This window comes from Arvicanthis niloticus, chromosome 21 (genome assembly GCF_011762505.2).
Source record: "Arvicanthis niloticus isolate mArvNil1 chromosome 21, mArvNil1.pat.X, whole genome shotgun sequence".
Classification (NCBI taxonomy): Eukaryota; Metazoa; Chordata; class Mammalia; order Rodentia; family Muridae; genus Arvicanthis; species Arvicanthis niloticus.
In genome coordinates this window covers 16,761,859-16,786,136 of record NC_047678.1, presented here as the reverse complement: position 1 = coordinate 16,786,136, position 24,278 = coordinate 16,761,859, and the positions used below count along the sequence as shown (strand labels likewise).

The window sequence follows — 24,278 nt, the reverse complement described above, 5'->3', positions numbered from 1 at the left end:
TTGATCTCTAGGACTTACACAATGAAAAGAGACTGACTCCCAAAGTTCTCTAACTTCCTTCCACACATACTCCATGTCATTATGTGCACACCTTTGTAAAATAAATAAATGTAAAATGTAAAAAGAAAGAGGTAGAAAGAAGACAAGACAGCAAGATAGTAAGGGGATGGGAGGCTTAGAAACAGTAATTTCTGACACTCTTACCTGGGAACCCAGCCAGCAGCCTCAGCTATGTGAGTCTGAGTGACCATTGTTGGTGCAGGGGTATATGGACTCCCAATCAGAACACTTCCTGAATTGGTGATTCTCTGTGGTGTGCTTATAATCTGTAAAGTTGGTAACAAGAAAATAAAATTTAAGTATTCATGCCTTTAATTTCAGTCCTGGGAAGGCAGAGTCAGGAGAATTTCTGTGAGCTTGAAGCTAGTCTGATCTACTACATACAGAGTTCCAGGCCATCTAGGGCTATATAGTGAGACCCTGTCTCAAATAAATAAACATACATTTTTAAAAGACAACTTTTAATTTAACTTTTAAAAAAGGAAGGGGCAGCTGGAGATGGCAGTTAAAAGCACTAGCTGCTCTTCCAGGGGACCTGGTGTTGATTCTCCATACCCACATGGGGATGGCAGCTCATAATCATCTGTAATTCCAATTCCAGAAGATTCAATGCCTCTTCTGGCCTCTTTAGGCATCAGGTAAACACATGGTGCATAGACACAAATGCAGGTAAGAGACCCATTAGATAGATAGATAGATAGATAGATAGATAGATAGATAGATAGGATGCTGCTAGCTAACACATGGGAAGGAAGTGCTGTCAACAGACAGACAGACAGACAGGATGCTGCTAGCTAACACATGGGAAGGAAGTGTTGTCAACAGCTCTTAATGATGATCATCTAAGCAATCACTAGTACCTTTGGTTTATTTCTATCCTAGAGTCTTAAAACACAAGTATCCTGATTCCTGACATGATGTCACAGTGTAGATTCAAGTAAGTGAACAATTCAGAAGGATTAACCCAGCAACTGACAATTTCTTACCATCAGAAAAATGAGAAGCTTTTTTCCTATGTGGTAAGCACTTTGAGAGCTGGAGAGATGACTTTTTGGTTAAGAGAGCTTGCTGTGTAACTGTAAAGGCAGGTGTTTGAATCCCATCAAATAACAAGCTGGGCATACTATACACACCGGTAACCCCAGCTCTGATGGAATTAGGGATAGAAGAATTGTTAGGACTTCCAGTGTAGCTGAAAATATGCATGCTCTAAGTTCAGGGAGCTGCCCTGCATCATACATTCAAATGGGTAGAAAGTATATAGTTAGGTAACTAACACACGTTTCCGGCCTTCAAGTACACATGTGTATAACATGCTTGTACATAAATCAATTTTTAATCCTAGTACTTGGGAGGCAGAAGTAGGAGGATCTTAGCAAGTTTGAGGCCAACTAGGGCCACCAAATGAGACACTGTATTAAAAGCAAGCAAACAAAACCTCCAACCAGTATCCCTGAGAAAAAGGGAAATAAAAGCTTTATTTGAAATTAAGTCTATAAACTATATTTATGTGATTTATGTGGCCTAGGATAACAGTGAGTTAGATCTTCAGAATCCAATATACATACAAAAACACTATATAACCTGGATTGTTACACAATGCAAAAACTAAGTTCCCTGAAAAAGCTAAACTCCTGTAGACTGATCTGAACTTGAGACCCTCATGTCAGTGGAGAGGTAGAATGTTACAGTGGAGAGCTGAAGTGGGACTGGAGCAGCATTAGTTCATTCATCAGTCATTTACCATCAACCTCTGTATCGGGCTCAACACCCCTTTTGGAATACACCAACTTGGCAAACTAGCTTTAACTAAGCCAAAAACTAAGAATATCATCAGACAGCAACTAAGACTTTCAGCAGTTTTTCTCATTTTGTTGTAACCTGTGTACCTGATGTCCTTAGGAATCAATGTATTGGCTGATAACTATCTTTGTTCTGGGACTAACAACAATCCATGTAACTACTTCTACAGGGGAACATGTCATTTGGAATACTTGAATCTATGTTCTCAAGTCATAGGCCACTTGTATTTGTCTCAAAATAAACTCTCTCATTTCCTTTGAAGTTTTATTTTGTATTGACAAATGTAATTCCATTTTCATCCCCCCCCCCAACTTTACCTCATATTACTATTAAATAAAGTATTTTGGCCAAGTACAATGGCATATGCCTATCATTGTAGCGCTTGAGAGGTAGACAAAAGAGGATTACCAAAAGTTCAAGGTCGGCCTGGTCTACCTACATAGAAAGTCAAACTATTCTGGGCTACCCAGTGTATCAAAAAAACCTACTTATGTGCATGCGTGCATGCATACATACATAAACACATACATACTTACACACACACTGAGGCTGGGGATGTAGCTCAATTTAGGTAGAGTGATTGCTTAGCATGCATAAAATTCTAGGTTTGATTCCTACTAATTCCAGCAGCTCATATGCTGGATATGACGTCCCATACTTGTAACCCTAGCACTTGGAAGGGCGCAGCTGGAGGATCAGAAATTCCATGTCACTCCTGGCTACAAAGGAAGCCTGAGGACAGCCTAGGCCATGAGACCATCTTAAATACATCAAACATTGGACCATGTGGGTTTAATATCTTTAATTATTGATGTAAATGGATTTTATTCAACTCCTGACCTTCCTGTTTCTCCTACCAAGTGCTATTGGCTACTTACTGTGTACCTCGTATTTGACCTACTTTTTTTTCAGTTATTAAGTTAAAAACTTGGAATATATTAATTTAGTATCTCACTAACATCCAGCAACCCTACTGAGACCGTCATCAGGTAGCATCTGAAACCTACAGTAGAATTCCCCTGCTAGCTGATGTTCCCACTCCTATCAGTGTATCTGCTGACTATAAAAGTTCACAGAATTTCTTCCATGCTGAAATGGGGTAAAAGAAATCACTTTCCTACACCATGGTCACTCAAACGCAGAAAAAATTTCCCAAGTAATGTGTGGAAGCATCACCTGTCAATAAAAATCTGATGGCCAATGAGCTAAGGCAGAATTAGAAGGTGGGACATCTGGCAGAGATAGGAAAAAGGGTCAAGGGGGGAGGGTGACAAAACTGAGGAGAGGAAACTAGCCATGTGGCAGACATAGACTAGAATAAATGGGTTATATAAGTTATAAGCTAGTCAGAGAACAAACCAAAGCTTATGGCCTACATATTTATTCATGAATAAAAAAGTCTCAGAGTCATTATTCTGGAATCAAAGAGGCTGGGTAGAAAAGCCCACAGTTACAAATAGCATTTAACATACAGGCTTCTTAGAATCTAGACTTAGAGCCTGAGAAAAATCCCTGTGTTTCCACACACCTCCCGGAGCAGTTTCTTAGCCTTCGAGGTGCTTTTAAGAGGAGGCCCGTGAGCTAACTCAGCTGGTGAATACTGGAGCTGAGATTTGGTTTCTCCTACTGGAGCCTCAGAGCATCTCCCAAGCACAACAGGGTTCTAGAGAAGGACTGGAAAGCATGCTAGAGAGAGCTAGGTGGTCTATGGGAAAAAAATACAGCCCAATTTAGGCCCACTCGTGAAAAGCCTGCAGCAGTCTGGAGTTGGGCAGAGAGACACTGACCAAAGGGGGGTGGAACGAAAGTGAACAGCCAGTGCAACGAGCTAGCTGAGTGGCTGGGAGACTTGACAGACATCAGCTACAGACACATGGAAACAGAGAGGAAAACTGAAGACTCAACAGACTTTGTAAGATACTTGGGAAGTCCTTAAGAAGAAAGTCAAAGATTAAAAAGAAAAACATCTCCTGTGTTAAAAAATAGAAAATGCAATGACTGGAGCCCATATGATTTTGTTTCACCTATCAGCATACAAATAATTATTTTTTATTAATAATAGCAATTTTATATATTCCTCTTTTAAAAAAATCAAAAGAAAGCAAACTTATAAGAGAAAAAGATTGAAATATTAAATGGCAAAGTGTTAGTGATGAAAAGGAATTGTAAAATCCTCTCAGAAAAAGGATCTTTGGAGGAAACCAATCTAAAGCCTACAACGCCACCTTGTGTCAAGATTGCAGAATGGAAACCTATTAAATTCCTACATAAAGAGACTTTATGGTGAGTTAAAAATAAAGACTCTGCAACTAATGTGGGCCCTCGGGGCTCTCAGAGACTGGACCACCAACCAAAGAACATTCATGGTCTGGACCTAGGCCTCCCTCCTCATATGTAGCAGATGTGCAACTTGGTCTTCATGTGGGTCCTGAACAACTAGAGCAGGAGCTATCCCAAAAGCTGTTGTCTGTCTGTGGGATAGGTTCTACTAGACAGGCTGCCTTGTATGGCCCTAGTGGGAGAGGTTGTGCCTAGCCCCGTAGAGACTTGATGTGCCAGGACCCTGGTGGGGGTGTGGAATACCCAGGAGGACCTCCACCCTCTCAGAGAAAAAGGAGGAAGGATTGTGGGAGGGAGTGACCAGCAATTGGGATGTAAAGTGAATAAATAAATAAATAAATCAAAAAAAAAAACAAACAAAAAGAATAAAGACTCTGTTCAATAATGCTACCTCAGAACAATGTCATACAACAGATTATGTGTTTCATTTTGTAGAGTTTGGAGAATTAATATATGTTTATATTTTAATATACTATACAACTGATATTCAAGATTTCAATATGTTTCTGCCTTGAACTCTAAAAAGGCTGATTCTGAGACTGCACATTTATTAGAGAAATGCCTTTACAGATTGAAGCTGATGATGCTTAAACATATGTAGCCATTAGAGTGCAGTATTTTAGGCATTATGGCATAACACATGTTACTGGTATATCTCATAATTCTACAGGTCAGACAATTGTGAAGGATTTAGCTATACTTCAAAGGAGTAAAAAGCAACAGCTGCTGAGAGACACTGGGTTATGGGGAAACTGCTGAAATAAACGAGCCTATACATTATAAGGGCGTCTTGAGTGGAAGGTAGTAAAAGTGTTCCTTAGAGAAGAGGCTTTGCCTTGGTTTTAAGAGAAGCAAAGCTAGGGATTCCATCATAATAGAGATTCGATTGGCAGGGTGAGACCTGAAGATCCAGACTACAGACGGGCATGATGGGAGAAACTAAGAACAAGATAGTAAAGCATGTGCTGATTCCTCTACATGGAAACATTTCTGAGACTGGCTGAGACATGAAAGTGTCTCTGCAGAGCCAATAGATCTGGTTGGCTACAGAATCTTCAGGAATTATTATTATTACATCCCATCCTTCAAATGTCATGGATGACAATTTATATTACAGGTTGGTTATATAGTCCAAACTAACTTCTGCCTGATCAAACAGAATCACCCTTAATTGAACTGTACACACTACACATTCCAAACATGTATCAATGCAAAAATGTATATTACAGTTAAAAGCTTTTTATGTTCAGAGAAAAACAACCAAACACCAGTGAAGTTAGAGCGGCCCTGACAAGATTCACCCTCAGTGATGCTGAGGAGGACGCTGAGACATACTTATTCCAACATCCTGCTAGTTCCAGCCTCACAGACTGTTCAGTTAGGTAATGTTAGGTACAAGCTTAGTTAAAGAAATAAGCTTCCTTTAGATGTTTCCAAGCAGATAGTATAGTCAGAAACTAGCAATTCAGATATACTATCGATAAATAGATTGTCTTCAAAAATCTCAGAGATCTACAGACTATGGCATTTAAAGATGTTTTATTAACAAAGGGCTTTTCATGACAATGACATGTCAGCTTCTGGCAGCATCCCATTCTGCTTCCAAGAGGATGGTGAACATAGAAGAAGCTCCTTATAGAGCTGGCTTCAAATGCAGCCAGCTAGCCACTGGGCACTTTCTCAACTGCACACAGGGAAGTTGACTGCTGAGCTTTGCAAAGACAATGTAGACAAGTCCTTCCTAAATCCTGCATCACAGAAAAGTCAGTGAAGATATTCTGGGCCAGAAGGCCAAAGGTGATGCTCCAACAACACAGAGAAACCTTGGAAGACTGTCCAGGCAGCCACCAGCTTTGTCATTGCTAAAGTTTTGGAAGCTGCCTGCTCTGTAGTTCGTTTTTACTCAGGTAGTATTTATCCTTCTCAGGTCTCTGATAAGATTAAAGACCAGTTAGTTATAGTCTCACAACTAAGCTTAAGTTATTTAAGATTTAAAACAACGTTTTAAGGTCCAAACAAATATTTATAGGGTGAAAAAATGCAAGTTACAATAGAAAGTGATTTAGGCACAGAATTTTGGATTCAACAAGATAGGATAGTAGAGTACTTTCTCCAAAGATGCCAAATGTATATGGACTGGACATTGTGAATGTAATTCTGACCTGATGGTTTCATGATTGGTCTTATTGTATATAAGGAACCTTTTATTAGACTAAAAGGGGAGATATAGAGAGAATGTACTGTGTGGAAGCATCACCTGCCAATAAAAATCTGATGGCCAATGAGCTGAGGCAGGATTAGAAGGTGGGACATCTGGCAGAGAAAGAAAGGAATTCTGGGAAAGGATCAAGAGTGGGTGATTTCACCAGACTAGGAGGAGATAGATGAAGGAAACTGAGGAGAGGTAACTAGCCATTATGGCATAGACTAGAATAAACAAGTTATGTTAAGTTACAAGCTAGTCAGGGAACAAGCCAAAGTTTATGGTTTAGGCATTCACTCATAAATAATTAAGTCTCACCATTGTTATTCTGGAAACAAAAAGGTTGGGTAGAAAAGTCCGCAGTTTTCAAAATAAAATCTTCAAAATAAAATTTTGAGGTGGCAGCTATATTTTGTGTCAAATTGTATAACTAAAACTGCTTTCTAGGACTTATAATTTTCACTGGTAAAAGAACATATTTTTTAGCAAAAGATAAAATAACATAGAACATCTGTTATTATGTAATTTTTTTTTTTTTTGGTTTTTCGAGACAGGGTTTCTCTGTGTAGTCCTGGCTGTCCTGGAACTCACTCTGTAGACCAGGCTGGCCTCGAACTCAGAAATCCGCCTGCCTCTGCCTCCCAAGTGCTGGGATTAAAGGCGTGCGCCACCACCGCCCGGCTTATTATGTAATTTTTAAAAAAGAACTTTTTCTGTCTTTGCATAGATTTTTGTTTCCTTCCTTCCCCCGTCCCCTGCTTTACCTATGTGTTGGTTTTAATGAGCTATCCAGCATAACCCTGGACATCTGGATACCTGGTCCTCCGGTGGTATGGTTAGGAGATGAGTCCTTGCTGGAAGGAGCATGGCAGTGGGGGTGGGCTTTGAGAGTCTGAAGAGTCCAGGCACTCCTAGTTCACTTTCTGCTTCATGCCTGTGGTTCAAAAATGTTATCTCTGAGCTTGCTGCTCTAGTTTCCCCACCATGAAGGATTCTTAGTTCTCTGCAGTCATAAATCCAAATAAACTTTCTCTATACTTGTGATGTCTATTACAACAAAAGAAACGTAACTTTTCTTTTTTCTTTTTTTTTTAATTAGTGTGTGGTGCAGATGTGGAGGTCAGACAACTTGTGGAAATCACTTTTTCATTTCTATCATGTGGGTCTAGGCACTGAATTCAGGCCATCAGATTTGGTGATAGTTGCTGAGCCATCTCATGAGACCATGAAAGAACTGTTAATAATAATATAAAAAGAAAAGAAGGAAAAAGCAAAAGAAAGCCAGGTGTGGTGGTGCACACTTGTAATCTCAGCACTACGGGGGTGGAGACAGGAGAACCCTCCACATGTTCAAGGCATCATTCATGTATGTAGCAAGTATCAAACCAGCAGGGCTACACAGTGGGGCCCTGTCTCAAAAAATGCATGCTCCAGTGAGTGGGAGTTTAATGGGAAAACACTGGTCCTCTCTGGATAACTGACACAGCAGATACTAAGCTCCCAAGAATGCTATTTTCATAAAAATTTGAAAATTACAAAGAAGTCTCAATAAAAAAAATTAATCAGTATAGACTGCATACAAAATAAATAATTAAAACTACAATAGAAAATAGAAATATCACATAGACACACACAATCTAAATTCTGTAAATTTTAAAAATAAAGAAAAACAATAAAAAAGCATACTAAAGTATTGCTTCATGAGAAAACATGAAATTGACCATGTTTGTTTCTCTCATGTTCATAACACCAGTCCACACAGCTCACCTCCCTACCTCCGTTTACCTCTCAGTGTGACACCTCAACGGGGAGAGAATGTGTCTATGTCACATCTGTCTGCAGGCTCTGTATAATACCAAGAGACCCTCACAGAAGAGCTAGGAAGTGGTGGTTCAAATTTGTAATTCCAGAGCTTGGAAGGCGGAGAAACAGATGTTTGTGAGTTTAAGGCCATCCTAGTCTATAGACTGAATTCCAGGACAGCCAGGGCAACACAAGACCCTGTCTCACAAAACAAAACACTGTAACAGGAAGAACATAGTTCTTACTAATTATATCATACATTAAAATGTTCTCTATCAAGCAGACTTTGGGTATGGACAGCTTAGAGAGCATTTGCCTAGCAAGCATAGGATCATAGATTTAATTTCCCTAAATGTAATTTAACTAGGTGTGGGGGTCACATACTGACAGAAGGAAACGGGAACATTTTACCAGTGTATCTACTACTCTATTCCTACAAGAGGACTCTTCACAGAACTATCCTAAGGTCTCTACGTCTCACTTGTACAGTACTGTTACTAAAGAATTATTTCCTATTATTGGCAGTCTGGAGCTTAGTATTACTGACATAAAAGACTTTGCAAGAGGATGAGAAAGAAAACATAAGAAAAAATTTTTTTTCTTTATTGAGAATAACTCTGGAAAGAAATTACTAAATTTTAGTTTCTTGTTCTTTTGCTTATCAATATCAAATTGTCACATTCTACACAGCAGTTTCTTAACATGTCCTCTCTCTTACACATAGACGCACAGACACACACAGACACACACACAGACACACACACACACACATACACACACACACACACATACACACACACACACTTTCTCTATGCAGCCCTGACTGGAATTTGCTATGTAGGCCAGGCTACTTTCCAAATCTCTGCCTCTGCCCACATGTTCTGAGATCTTAACAATTTCTGAGTGAACAAACAGGAGAGACTGAATCTGTAGATTAGATTCTGTAATGTAATAGAAAAGAATTTGTATTGCAAATTCAAAATGCATATTCTTTTAAACTAGGATAATAGCAACTATGATTAAGGAACAAAACAAATGCTGGGTAATGCTGCCACACACATTCAATCCCAACACTAGAGGCACAGCACATGCAGGGAGGGTCTGTGAGTTCAAGGCAGTCTGGTCTACACACTGAGACTCAGTCTCAAAACCAAAACAAAAGAAAACAAACAGACATGGATGTGTAACACCTGCATACCAGCTGCATAGGAGGCTAACTAAGGCAGGGGAATTGTTACAGCTCAGGAATTCCAAGCAAGTCTGAGTAATAGAACAACACACCATCTCAAAGCAAGCAAAAACAAAACAACAAAACCAAAAACAAAAGTAAAACTTTACCTCCAAACGCAGAAAAATAAGTTATGTGGATAATGAGTCAAAGCATACTTTATATCCTTGAACTATAATTTTGAAGTTCCAAATTTAAGTAAGAATTAAAAATATACCTCTGGGTTAGCAAGAAGGCCATGTTGAGTAAAGGTGCTTGCCACCAAGACCAATCCCTGAAACCCACATGGAAGGAGAAAAATGACTCTTGGAATTGTCTAATCTCCATATGTGCCCTGTAACTTATTTGGACAGAAATATACATATGAAAATAAATTAATAAATAAGTGTAAACATACTTCCAACATTCAGCTAAGAAAAGGAAAACACATTTTAAATTTTAGAATCAACTATTCCTCACACATATCTTTAATTTAATCTTGTGTGCCATTTCTAGGTCAACTGATTAGTTAGGCTAGGAAAATGAAGAGTAACTAAGCATCCTTACAAAGAAGACTGGCTGCCCTCAAACAACATATTTGAAGGACTACTGCCATCTACAGTTAGAAAAGCTGAAAGTATATGTACTCTGAATTTCCATAATTATCAAATATTATGTTCAATTACTATAACATTTTTGTTTTCACTAAGTGTGTAGTTTTCTCTTCTTTTGAACTAAAATAGCCAGGAGATGATTGTAATATATACATGAATATTCATAAAATACATGCCCTTTATATGATAGCTTGTGAAAAAAGCAGTACTAAAGCAAGCACTGCTAAGCTAGCTTCCCAGGCTGAAGGATGCTGCTTTACCAGAAGACCCGAAGCCGGCTCTCAGCAAGAATGTCAGCATCTTTAACTCTACTCCAGTGGTCTAATGCCTTTCCAAGGAGACTGCCACATGACATATAGGACACACATGCACACAGATACACATATATACACACAAATAAATTAAATAAAATCTAAATTAGTTTTTACAACAATGAAAATTCTTTTCATAAAAAAGGACTTTGACATTTACGCGCGCGCGCGTGTGCGTGTGCGTGTGCGTGTGCGTGTGTGTGTGTAGAAAGAGAGACAGGAGAGAGGGGAGAGACATGAGAGAGGGAGGGAGAGAGAGGGGAGGGAGGGAGGGAGGGGGAGAGAGAGAGAGAGAGAGAGAGAGAGAGAGAGAGAGAGAGAGAGAGAGAGAGAGAGAGACTGCCTACATGCCACAGCATAAAGGAATGCAGAAGACAACTTTCAGAAGAAGTGGGTCTCTCCTTTTGATCATGTAAGGTCCAGGGATGGATCTTAGATGACAGGTTTGGCAGCAAGTACCTCAACCTTCTGAGAAATCTTGCTAATTCCTTGTTTGAAATATCTGGCTTCCAAGAGTTCAAAAGGGAAGGGCTTAAGAAGCCTTTAAGAAGCTGATGAGTCACAGGGGGAACAATAACCAGAATAGGATGTAAGAAAAAAAAAAAACCTACTTCAATAAAAAAGAAAACAAGAAGAGGAAAAAGGATGATAAGTAATAGTCTGGCCAAGAATTCTCTAATAAAATAACAACTGTTAAAAATCTTAGGTGAGGATCAGAGGTGAAAAGCCATTGCATTTTTTATTTTGGTTTTCTTTTCCTTTCTTCCCCCCAAGTTCTGAGGATTGAACCCAAAACTAGTTCATCTGAAATAAGTATTTTATCACTAACCTACATCCCTAGAGTAACCATTAGACAGTGACTAAACGCAGCAAGAAGAGCTGGCAAACGGCTCAGTAGGTAAAAGTGTGACGCCAAGCCTGACAAGCAGAGCTCAGTCCCTGGAGCCCACGTGGTAGAACTGACTCCTGCACAATACTGCCACCTCTGCGTGAGCGCTTGAGTGTATACGTGCATGTGTGCGTGCGTGCACATACATACACACACACTCACACACACTAAATAAACACAAAGAAGGAAGGAAGGGAGGGAGGGAGGGAGGAAGGAAGGAAGGAAGGGAGGAAGAAAAGAAGGAAAGAAGGAAGGAACAGTAACAAGCCAGGTATGTGGAATTCCCAGGTGACTCTCAGAGTTTAAGGGAAGCCTGGTCTAGACATCTCTAGACTAGCCAGGGCTATATAATGAGACCCTGTCTCATTTGCTTATTTAATGTATATGGGCATTTTGCTTGCATATATGGCTTGTACCACCACTTCATTCTGCCCATGGAGTCCAGAAGAAGGCTTCAGATTCCCTGGAACTAGAATTATAGATGGTTGAGTGCTGCCATGAAGATACCAGAAATGGAATTCCGGTCCCCTAAAAGAGCAGCCATTGATTCCAGCCCTCTCCCCACAAATAAAATAAATTGATCTTTATTAAAATAAAAATTAAGGCGACAAAGGAATCAAAGAAAACAGAAAAAGTCTGTAACCTCAGTACTTGGGATGTTAATGCAGGAGAGTTCCAAGTTCAAGGCCAGCTTTGGCTACTTAGTAAGGAAGGAAAAAAAGGAGTAATGAATGAAGAAAGGGAGAACCGAAGAATGATGTGAACTGGGTGTCGGTCTATCCAGGCTATCTAACAATACTTCTGACTAGATAATTAACAAAAAAACAAGAACAATGACATTTACTGCACACTGTGATGTAGGAAAAGAGTTCTGGCTATAGGACAGCAGCAGGCTGTAGGCAATCAACAAACTGGCAGACTCCTGGATACCTTATGGTAACTGGCAGTTATTTGCACTTCTTGTAACTGGATAGAAAACCAGATAGCTACAGACAACTGTTAAGACCAGTGACCATCAAGGTGACTATCCATGAACCTCTAGAATAACTTACTGTAAAGTCAGCATATTATATAAGATCTCTGTTCAGAAGAGAAGCTGTAACACAAATAGCCGAGTTGTGATGGTGCTTGCCTTTAATTCCAGCACTTGGGAGGCAGAGGTAGGCAGATTTCTGAGTTCAAGGCCAGCCTGGTCTACCAAGCAAGGGCTACATAGAAAGACTCTGTCTCAAAAATAAAACAAAGCAAAAAAGAAATAAAAAGAACAAACACATGCACATTTTGAGCAATATTCAAAAAAGTACACATGCACATTTTTACAGCTCCTCAAATGCTACAAGGATTTAAAACCTTTCCTTAAAAAAGCATGAATATTTCAACTCCCACAAAACATCTACCTTTGTTACGCTGTCCCTGAAAGGGACATCTTGTGTGTCTTTTCTTCTCATGACTACTCTACTTCTGGGGTAGTGCTACTGTACTCTTCTGAAACAAACGTTTACTCCTCCTTACTTCAAAACTAGTCTGTGTCTTATTTCCAACCTGCAAGGAGCCACATAGCCAGAAAACAGTTTTAGTAATGAGAAGTTTCACATCAAAGCCCCAGCATATTCAATGTCTGATAAAGGCTGGATCTCTGCTTCTAAGATGCTTCTTGAATCATCCTTTTGGGACAGAAGGGCTTGGGGTTCCTGTGAACCTCCAAACCAGGCAGGTTTAGAGGTCAGTGAAGACAGACCCCTCTCTCATTATCAACTTTGAACCCCACCTATTATTTCCCTGGAAACACTACCAAGGAAATCTCTCCTTAAGATTTAAAATATTGCCCGGCAGTGGAGGTGCACGCCTTTAATCCCAGCACTTGGGAGGCAGAAGCAGGCGGATTTCTGAGTTCAAGGCCAGCCTGGTCTACAGAGTTCCAGGACAGGCAGGGCTACACGAAGAAACCCTGTCTTGAAAAACCAAAAAAAAAAAAAAAAAATTAAATAAATAAATAAATAAGTAAATAAATAAAATAAATATCATACCAAAAATAAAATAAAATAGCTATCGTGGTTAGGCCTATTAAAGGAAAGCTATACTTTTTTTGGTCAAAAAACTAGAGTATGACTTCTACTTCATCCTGAATAAAAAAAAAAAGCTGCCCAGATCATTATTTATTGTTGCCCCCAATCTTAAGAATTAATGAAACTGGGGCTAGAAAGACAGAGTATTGGCCAAGAGCACTGGTGGCTCTATTAGGGGACCTAGGATTCAATTCTCAGCACCCACAGGACAGCTCTCACAGCTGTAACTCTACTTCCAGGGGATCTGACAACTTCTTACCTCTATGGGTGCTGCATACAGATGGTACAGACATATACACAGGCAAAACACCAGACACATAAAAGATAACACAATGTTTTAAACTGCATTATTCCATCTGGACCTGTCAGTCATCTGGCCAGAAGATCATTCCTTAGAAAAGCTCATTAGCCTGAAGATAAGTTAAGAAGATAAAGAATACCCCAACCTGTCCCCCCACTTTTAAAGGTTTATTTGTTTATTATATTATATGTAAGTACACTGAAACTGTCTTCAAATATGGGCATCAGATCTCATTACAGATGGTTGTGAGCCACCATGTGGTTGCTGGGATTTGAACTCAGGACCTCTGGAAGAGCAGTCTTCTTCTTCTTCTTTTTTTTTTTGACTTAGTTTAATTTTTTTAATTAGATATTTTATTTATTTACAGGACAGATGTGATCCCTTTTCCCCATTTCCCCTCCCTAGAACCCCCATCCTATATTCCCTCTTCCTTTATGCTTTTATACCATTTTGATTACATGCATGTAATAAGGTCAGTTCTAGGTTGAAGGTCTAGCAATACAATAGATGCAAATAGTCAAGGAACAAACAAGACAATAAACACAAATAGTCAAAGAACAAGCAAGGCATTAAACCCAGTTACATGAGTACTCCCATGATCACTGTTTCTAAAGGCTTACCAAGGATGACCAAAGTATCTGAGCCTACTTCCCTATCCTAGCCCAAGGTCATTTTCATGTCTGAAGCCTACTTCCTTGTTCTAGCCTAAAGTTAAAGCAGATTCCTGTCTGAAATTACTTCTTTGTTCTGGCCTAATATTTAGATTTCTGCCTGAGATTACTTCTTTGTTGTAGCCTTTGATTTAGACTCCTACCTGAAATTACTTCTTTGTTCTAGTCTAATGTCAGATTCCCGCTTGAAGGCTACTTCCTTGTCCTTGGCCAATGTCATATTCCTGTCAAGCAGTCCCTTTCCTTGTCCTTGGCCCATGTCAGCTTCTTACCAAGAAGCCCCAAAAGGCTATCTACCTCTCCCCCTTTTTTTATTTAGTTAACAAGAATGAGCCTCTAACAAGAATGCTTTCCTTACCTGTCATGGAATATGCATTATCAAAGGCAATGCACTGGAAGAGCAGTCTTAACCACTCTTAACAGCTGAGCCATCTTGCCAGCCCTCCAACCCCCTTTTAAAACAGGGTTTCTCTGTGTAACAGCCCTGGTGTCCTGGCTGTCCTGGAACCTGCTTTGTAGACCAGGCTGGCATCAAACTCAGAGATCCACCTGCCTCTGCCTCCTGAGTTCTGGAATTAAAGGAGTGCACCATGCCTGGCAATAATTATATTCTTAATGTGATAATATACCTGTATACCTCTAGAGCCTCTCCTTGCACATCTTTACTGTTACAGCCCCATATATCTCTAGTCAAAGGCAATGTAGAGGATATAAATAGTGTTATGCTTGACTTCTGGGCACCAGGACTCACTTCCCTCAACACTGCCATCTGCACAGAGCCAGAGAGACTTTTAATTAATGCAACCAAGGAAGGAAAACAAATGAAGCAGTTTAGTAGACACAAAGATTTCTGATACTGATACTGATACTGCCTTGACCAGGTATGCTGCTGCACAGCTGGGTGTATAATCCCAGGGCCTCCAGCTGCTGCTTTTGTAATAAGGCAGAGGCACTGCACAAGTTTGTTGACGCTTTAAATCAGAGTTAACTGTTTTTAGCAGTTTGCTTCTGAGGGACTTGATATCTTTAAAGTCTCAGCCCATACCATCTTCACATGGCTGTAGGATCTATACTGTAGAATGCCTTTTCTATATACCACGAAAGCAGGAAAGACAGGCAATGAGGAGCTCCCATGAAGGATTAAAGTCTCTTGCCAAATAAAAAGTAAGAACTCGAGCACATCAGCATTTGCTATGAAGGTTGCTAATATAGAAATTTTCTTCATATGTAGACATTTTTATCTTAAGGTAAAATTAGGCCTAAAGCCTGAATGTATATGACTTTGGTTAGGCCCCTATTCCATTACCCAGACATTGCCTGAGAACCTCAAAGAAACTGCTTCCTCATCAATTATCAGGAGCCCCTCAGGAAACACCCAGTGATAACATACTAACTTCAAACCCCACAAAAATGCCTCATCTAACTATTGTAATCCAGGAGCTGCTACTTGCATAGCGTCCTATAACCATACTCTCCAACATGCCTTACTTGATTCTGAGCATCTTTCCTAACCCTGATGCTTAAACCTATCTTAGAATATCTTCAATAATGGGGCTGGAGAGAAAATTCTGAGGTTAAGAGCACTTATTACTTACTCTTCCAGAGGACTCCTGTCTGATTTATAGCACCTACATGGTTACTCACAACAGCCTGCTAACATAATTTCTGGAGATTTCATGCTTTCTTCTGACCCTCATGAGTACTGCTTGCACATGATACACACACACACACACACACACACACACACACACACACTAACCATTCACATAAAATTCTACAAAAATACAGTATCTTTAATAAAAATCTCCAATTCTGCTTTATAAACTGATTAGGCCTAAAATTCTTCTCAGAGTGGAAGCCACAAATTCAGGTTTAGCCCCAGTAAAGTCCTTAAAATTTCAAGGGAAGTATTCAACGGGTTGCTCTATTTTGCTATGGGTGGTGGCCCTATTGCTGGTGGTATCTTCACTAGTTTGGGGGTGGCCCCATTCCCAAAGCTCCCTCTAAGTATTCTCTCTTCAGTGGCCATAACAATAGTTCTCTACCTGGTTCCTGAGGCTCCCTGAAGGATTCTTTGAAATCTAAGTGGAATCAGCATTCTTTAGTCTAGTGGAGAAGTCACATGAATACTGCTGCCAAGGTGGTATCATCCGCACCCTCTGAAGAAGTGACTACCATGTCTGCACTGTACATAGGCACCCTAGAACCACACATGTGATAACTATGGAATTTTAGTATTTACATAATTCCATTTCAAAGTACAGACTTTAGCTAAGTGTCTTATCAAGTGTCTTATCTGTATCCTCTGTAGTGGCTGAGAGAGAAGGGCAAATGCTTAACCACTTTGAAAATCTCTCCTAAGCTACTTTCAAATGGGAACAATTTATTTGAGTCAGTCTCTATGGGGTTTGGAGCTAGATCACATTCTTCACATACTTACAGTAAATTGTGTTTTATCTTTAACTTTAAATTTGCAGATGATTAACAGTCTTCAACTGACCAAAGGAAATATTATGCTTATAATACCTTAAAGACTTCCTGAAACCAGTAAGAATGTTAAAAGACAGCTCTATCTAAACTTTGAATTCAAAATAATCCACAGAATGCTCTGTGTCATAAAGGTAAATTTTTTGGTACTGCTCTATAAATGAAAAGATATAAACACTGACAATAAAGAATTATTCTTTAATATTTATGTATAATCCCTTTGAAATGATTCAGTGGGTAAAGGCATTTGTTCTGAAGCCTGACAACCTGAGCTCTGATTCCTGGAAACGACACAGTAAAAGGACAGAACTTATTCCTGCAAGTTATCCTCTGACCTCTACACATTTTGTATGTTGTCATGGTATCTGTTTAAGTGCACATGGATACATACAGCAAATAAATAATTTAAAATAAAAAATGTTTAAGATTTTAAATTAGATATACTTTGTTTTTAATAGTAGGTATTTTCTATGTATAGGTATTTTGCCTGCATGTACGTCTGTGCACCACTTACATGCCTGGTGCCATGGAGGCCAGAAGAGGGTGTTGGATCCCCTGACTATTATAGACAGTGTAAGCCTCATGAACAAGTGCTGGAAATCAAACCAGGGTCCCTCTGCAAGAGCAGTCAGTGCTCTTAAGTACTAAGCCAAATCTCTAGTCCCCTACAGTAGGTTTTTTGAGAGAGTTCTGGCTTCAAATGTACTAAGATTTCCCCCGTCTCAGCTTCCTGAGTGCAGGGCTTACAGGCAAAAACTATCAATCCTGAGCAGAGCAATTTTGTTTGGTTTTGGTTTGGTTTTTAGAGACATGGTTTCTCTTTCTAATAGTCCTGTCTGTTCTGGAACTTGCTTTGTGTACCAGGCTGGCTTCGAATTTATAGAGATCTGATTGTCTCTGCCTCCCAAGTGCTAGAATTATAGGCATGTGCAACTACACCTGGTTGGTCAGAGTAATTAATCCAATGCAACTGTGATTATAAACAAGGTTTTTTGAGAGGGCTACATATTTCAGGCTCTAGCAGGATTAATAAATGCCTTTAGAGAAACACACGCATATTTATTTACCATCCAGTATTTTTAGGGTTAAGAATTAAAGTAATAATTGTTGCTTCCCTGGTTATTCATATGCACACATGCACACACGCACTCACACGCTTCCTTTCTCCTGTTCTCTGTCTCTGCCCTGTCCCTCTCTCTTTCCAGTCTGGGTTTTTCTATGTAATTCCCTGGATCAGAACTCACTAAGTAGCCCAACCAGTTATCCTGGAACTTGTTGTGATCTTCCTGCCTCTGCCTCCTAAAATGTGAGTTCAAGCATGAGTTTACCTATAATAATCTTTTAATGAAAGATTGAAATCTATAGCTCCAAGTATAAATTCAACTGTTCGATTACACATTCAATTTATATGAGAACACATGGTTTCCACAAAAGTTGTAAGACTGGTAGAATACAATAGATTTCAAGTTAATTAAACAACAAAAGTTAAGAAAGGCCTCATAAAAGGAGAAAAATTCAGAACCCACAGATTAAAATGTTAAAATTAAACATTAAGAGCATAAAACATTTATATTTATTAATATATTTATATATTTTTATTAATATTTATTATTATAAATCAATAATTATACTAAGGTAAAAACAAAACTTTTAGAGTGAATGAGATAACTAAAATTAAGTAGAATATTTGATTGAATATCTTCAGCATAATTATTCTATAAATTAGTCTTGCCTGAGCAAAGTGTCAATTTTAAAATTTAATAATTTTCTTACCATTTGGGGTCCAACATTCACATTTATTGGCCCTAAGGTTTTTGGTAAAATCTTTGTTGGTGAGTTGGTGCTCGAAACTGGAAAGGCAACAAGTGAAATGTTACCTGAAAAGACAGATAAGTATGAAGTCAGTCTTCTGCAATCAAGTTGACTTTTGTATATATCCACACCAATGGTCCTATCCCATTCTGCTAATTTACATTTAGAGACATACTGTACCTAGGGAAGTAGCATACACTTTTAATCCCAGCACTTGGGAAGAAGAGGCAGGTAGGTCTCTGAGTTTGAGGCCAGCCTGGTCTATAGACTAAGTTCCAGGACAGTCAGAGATACAGAGAAACCCTATCTGGAAAAACCAAACAATAAAACACCAAAAAGTCTTAATTGAAAATACATACAAACCTCTTTGTTGAAATGAATATAAGCAGTTCTGTTAAATAATCTTATTTGCATTTAACAGGAAATTTATTAAAATAGACTGTCTACTTAACAACAACAACAACAAGTTGCAGCAACATGAAATAGATGTTTTATCCAGGTACTTTACAATATCTCTTGTGATACTGCTATTGTACCAGAAGCAGTTTCTTTTATTACTTGCTTCTTAAACGTAGCCACTTAAAAACTTATGGTTTTATTTTCATACGCATATATTTGATCATATTCACATGGTCTTTCTTACCCTCCCTTGTCTTCCTCCAACTACTACTGACCCCTTTCTCTTTCATTTCATCCCTCCACCCACCTGTAGTCCAGTGTGTTTCATTACAGGTGAGAGGCTAGGAGCATGGGCAGAGTTACACCACGAGAGAAAACATCTCTATCTCCTCCAATAACCATCACCAACCCATAGACTCTTGGGTGGGGCGCACTCATGAGCCCCTTTCCCACTCCATGATGAGATGCTGACAAGCCCAATCTTGTGTAGGCCTTTTATAGGTAATTATTGCTGCTGTGAGTTTAAGAATATCATAGCCTTGTCACACTCAGATGACAACATCCCCAAACACTCTGCCCCAACCTTCATCTCTTACATTCTTTCTATTCCTTTTAAAATATTCTTTTATCTCTGTTCCTCAGGGATCTCATTATGCTGAAGGTAAAAGTATAAAATAGTTTTTATACATGAAGAAACTGAAGTTTAATTAAGTTAGTAATCTGTATACTATCCTATAGAGGAGACTCTACTCTAGGTGTCATCTTACTCTGAAAACTTGTGACTAGCTTCTGTGGTCTAGGTGTTAGATATGCCTCTGGGCATCTCGTAAAACCTGTTATTACTTATTTGTGGCTTCACAGGAAATGAACTAGGTTGCCTTAATTGTATTCCAGTACCTAGCTTAGTCTCTTGCATAAAATTCTCTCTCTCTCTCTTTTTTTTTAATTCAGGAGTTTTTGCAGTACAGTAGGTTTTTTTTTTTTTTTTTTTTTTTTTTAATATTTATTTATTTATTTTATGTATGAGTACACCCTTGCTCTCTTCAGACACACCAGAAGAGGGCATCAGATCCCATTACAGATGGTTGTGAGCCACCGTGTGGTTGCTGGGAATTGAACTCAGGACCTCTGGAAGAGCAGTCTGTGCTCTTAACCACTGAGCCATCTCTCCAGTCCTCTTGCATAAAATTCTAAAAACTTATCAGCACAGACTGGATTCCCTAACTTTTCCAACTGGATGCCAAAATTCCTATCAAACAACCTAAATTATATCTTTATTTTCTCAAGATTGATGATGCATATGGCGGTGTGTACCTTTAATCCTAGTATAAGACATTGAGGCAGAAGGATCTGAATTTGAGGCAAGATGGCTCAGTGGATTAAGGCACTTGCTGCTAAGGACCTATATTCAATCCCTGGGACTGGCATGGTAAAAGGAAAGTGACTGCACACGTAAATATGTGTGCACACACCTATAAATAAATGTAATTTTAAAAATCTGCATGCAGAGGTTTCAGTTTCACAGTCTAAACCATCCTACAGTTCTTAATAAAAGTTTAAAATGGCTAGGTGTGGTGGTGCATACCTTTATCCCAGCATCTGGGAGGCAAAGGCAGGTAGATCTCTCTAAGTTCAAGACCAGACTCACTGATTTACATAGTGAGCTCCAGGACTACATAGAGAGACTGTCTTAACAAATAAACAAGCAAAGTTTAAGATGATAACTTGCTGGCATGGTGTCCACACTTGTAAAGTCAACATTCTTGAGGCTGAGGGGAATGACTGCTGTGAGTTGTGAGTTCCATCCTGGCCATAACTAAGCAGAAAGACCATGTCACAAAGCAGGACCTATATTGTGGCAGTGTTTGTGGAACTAAAAGTTCAAGCTAAGAAGGGTTAATTCTCCTTTGCATTAATTATTTTAAAATTTATTATTAATAATAACTAGTGCAGACCATGGCCCCTGTATGGAGTTCTCAGAGGACAGTTCTGTACAGTTAGTTCTTTCCTACCACTTTCTTATGGGCTCCCAGATACCTGGCTTGAGTGGTAAGCACCTTCACCCATCAGCATCTGACTGGCCTGTAAATTATACCTTTATACAAAAATAAAGGAGAAGCCAGGTATGGAGACCCATGGCTATAGTTCCATGTACCTCCTGAGAAGAGGGCAGCAGGATTAAGAGTTCAAGGACATCTTGAGCTACAAAGAAAGTTTGTGACCAGTCTGGTCTATAGGAAGACCTGACTTAAAACAAGTTGATTTTGGGGATTCATAGCAATAGAAAACAAGCTAAGATAATTCACATAACCAGCCTTCTCCTTATAGTTACATTTTGATGCTGAGAAGTATCCAAATTTAATATATTAAAAAAAGCTAACTCCTGAATACTACCAGATTAATACTACTACCCACCCAGAAAAATCTACCTTCCATCTCAGTAAATGTCTCTTTCTGAACTGTCCAGATAGAAAAGATCACCATTAAGCCCTCTCCCATATCAGTGAGACTTAATCAGTAAATAAGCCCTGCTGACTAGCTATTTGAAATGTATGTACTTCTCATACCCTTCAGTATCATTACTCTGGTCCAATTTAACGTCTCTTGTTGGATTACTGTAATAACTTCTCATTCATATCTTGCTTTTCCACTCCATAACTCAAAACATCACTTTCATATGAATATGAAAATTACCTAACACATGTGACTACTGAACATAGAAAATGTGGTTGCTGCAACTCAACATGAATCTTGAACTTAAATTTAATTCAAACTAAAAAACCAGGCTGGGTATTGTGGCACACACCTTTGAAATAGTAAGACTTGTCTAAGAACCAAACCAAACAAACAAAAACCAGAAAGACAAAAACTAAAGCAAAAAAAAACAAAAAAACAAAAAAAAAACCTTTTCTCATTAAGCACAAGCTTACTATTATGCACTATTATACTACAAAAATTATGGCTATATAAAATGATAACATTAATACATTAGCATGTTAATAACTAATAACATATCCTTAACTATAGTAAATGACATTAACATTCATATCAATTTCACAGTTGAATGATGCTTTAGAAAAATGTCTTGACAATATGTTGGCTAAATGTTTAAGTTAAAAAGAACCACAACCAGGTGTGGTGGCTCACATCCTTAATCCCAGCATTCAGGAGGCAGAGGTAGATGGAACTGTGAGTTCAAGGCCAGACTGGTCTACAAAGAAAGCACAGGAAAGCAAGAGCTTGTTATACACAGAAACCTTGTCATAAAACAAACAAAAAGAGAATCTATCATGGACCATTAAGACGGCTTAGTGGGTAAAGGCACTTATTCCAAATCTGCACCATGAATTCAATCTGTGGACCCCACATTGTGGAAGGAGAATGTCAACTCCTATAGTTGTCTTCTGATTTTCACATGCAGTAGCATCATACAATAACTAACCAATCAACTAACCCATTAAGTGTAAATCTTTAAAAGATCTATCCTTAGTTGTATGTGCTGGCACATATCTTTATCCCAGCAAGTGGGAGGAAGAGGCAGGCAGATCTCTGAGTTGGAAGCCAGTCTGGTCTACATAGTGAGTTTAGGATAGCCAGGTCTGGAGGGAGAGAGAGGTGGAGGGAGGGAGGGGAGGGGAGGGGAGAGGAGGAGAGAGGAGAGGAGGGGAGGGGAGGGGAAGGGAGGGGAGGGGAGGGGAGGGGAGGGGAGGGGAGGGGAGGGGAGGGGAGGGGAGGGAGAGATCCTGTCTCAAAAAAAAAAAAAAAAAAAAAAAAAAAAGAAAAGAAAAAAGAAAAAAAATCCTTAAAATTCATATGACAACTTAAGGCTGAAGTTATAAACCCCAGGTAGGGACTTGAATTGACCCAGAATTAAGGCCTAAAGACCCAGGAAGCTGTAGACCTAGGATGGAACAGACCCAACTCAGGGAAAGGTTCACAGGTGCAGAAACTTTCAGAGGAAAGCTGAGGACCCAGGAAAGAAGCTGGAGCTGACACCAGACAGTAGCTAAAACTCAGAGGAGGACCATGGATAGAGCCTGCAGCCTTGAATACCAGTTCCACAGAGCAAAACCCTACCTCAACAGGACATGACTTAGTCCTCTCCTGAACACTGCAATCTTCTCCACCAAGACTGTAATTTGAATTTTTACAAAGAAAAAAAAAAAAAAACCCAAATTCCAAATGCACAAGTCTAAGTGCAGAAACAAAAGTAATATCACAAACCAAAATAACAAGTCTTCTCCAAAACTTACTACTCCCATAGCTCCCGATGGGAACTATTTGGAAAACCGTCCAAAGACATCAAAAGAGTAACATCTGCAAAGAACTCAGAGAAGACACAAACTCACTCCAGGAGAGCAAAACTAAAAGAGCTGAATGAAAGAAGGAATTCAAGATGTGAAATTATGGGGTTGGGGAGATGGTTCAGTGGTTAAGAGCAATGACTGCTTGTCCAGAGGTTCTGAGTTCAATTCCCAGCAACCACAGGGTGGCTCACAACCATCTGTAATGGGATTTGATGCCTTCTTCTGGTGTGTCTGAAGGCAGCTACAGCGTATTCATATAAATAAATAAATCTTTTTTTTAAAGAAGAGAAAAACACACTTCTCTTTTTTAAAAATATTTATTTATTTATTTATTTTATGTATATGAGTGCACTGTTGCTGTCTTCAGACACACTAGAAGAGGTCATCAGATCCCATTACAGATGGTTGTGAGCCACCATGTGGTTGCTGGGAACTCAGGACCTTTGGAAGAGCAGTCGGTGCTCTTAACCACTGAGCCATCACTCCAGCCCAAATAAATGAATCTTTAAAAAAAAAAAAAAAAAAAAAAAGATGCGTTGGGCGGTGGTGGCGCATGCCTTTAACCCCAGCACTTGGGAGGCAGAGGCAGGCGGATTTCTGAGTTTGAGGCCAGCCTGGTCTACAGAGTGAGTTCCAGGACAGTCAGGGCTATACAAAGAAACCCTGTCTCGAAGAACCAAAAAAAAAAAAAAAAAAAAAAAAAAAAAGTGAAATTAGGAATTTCAATTCAAGATGTGAAAACAAAATTTGATAAAGAGAATTTCTGAAGAAAATCCAAACTGAAATGGTAGTAAAAATTAAAAAAAAAAAAAAAAAAGCCAAATAAAAAGTCAAGTAGGAAGACTCAGCAAGGGAACAGAGCCTCTGGAAAGCAGCATTAGGGCTTGATGACAAGAGAGAAGAAATGGATCATTTAGTAAAGTTCAAGGACAAAACACCAACACCACCAGAGGAGAGCTTTCAGACACCATGAAAAGAACAATTCTTTAAACTATGGGTACAAAG

The 24,278-nt window shown here is 39.1% G+C and overlaps 1 protein-coding gene across 41 annotated transcripts in view; it reads right to left on the bottom strand.

Moving 5' to 3' along the window:
• Tfdp2 (transcription factor Dp-2) overlaps nt 1-24,278 on the bottom strand; it is a 139,364-nt gene that overhangs the window by 34,596 nt on the left and 80,490 nt on the right. For 19 of the 41 annotated variants that reach the window (XM_076917538.1, XM_076917558.1, XM_076917543.1 and 16 more), the window contains 3 exons: nt 18,529-18,632; nt 7,223-7,340; nt 205-326 (listed from right to left, as the gene is read on the bottom strand). In XM_076917538.1, the coding sequence (XP_076773653.1) occupies nt 205-326; nt 7,223-7,340; nt 18,529-18,545 (257 nt within the window). In that variant the 5' untranslated portion in view covers nt 18,546-18,632. The remainder of the gene's footprint in view (nt 1-204; nt 327-7,222; nt 7,341-18,528; nt 18,633-24,278) is intronic. The other 22 variants (XM_076917527.1, XM_076917528.1, XM_076917529.1 and 19 more) reach the window with 2 other exon arrangements.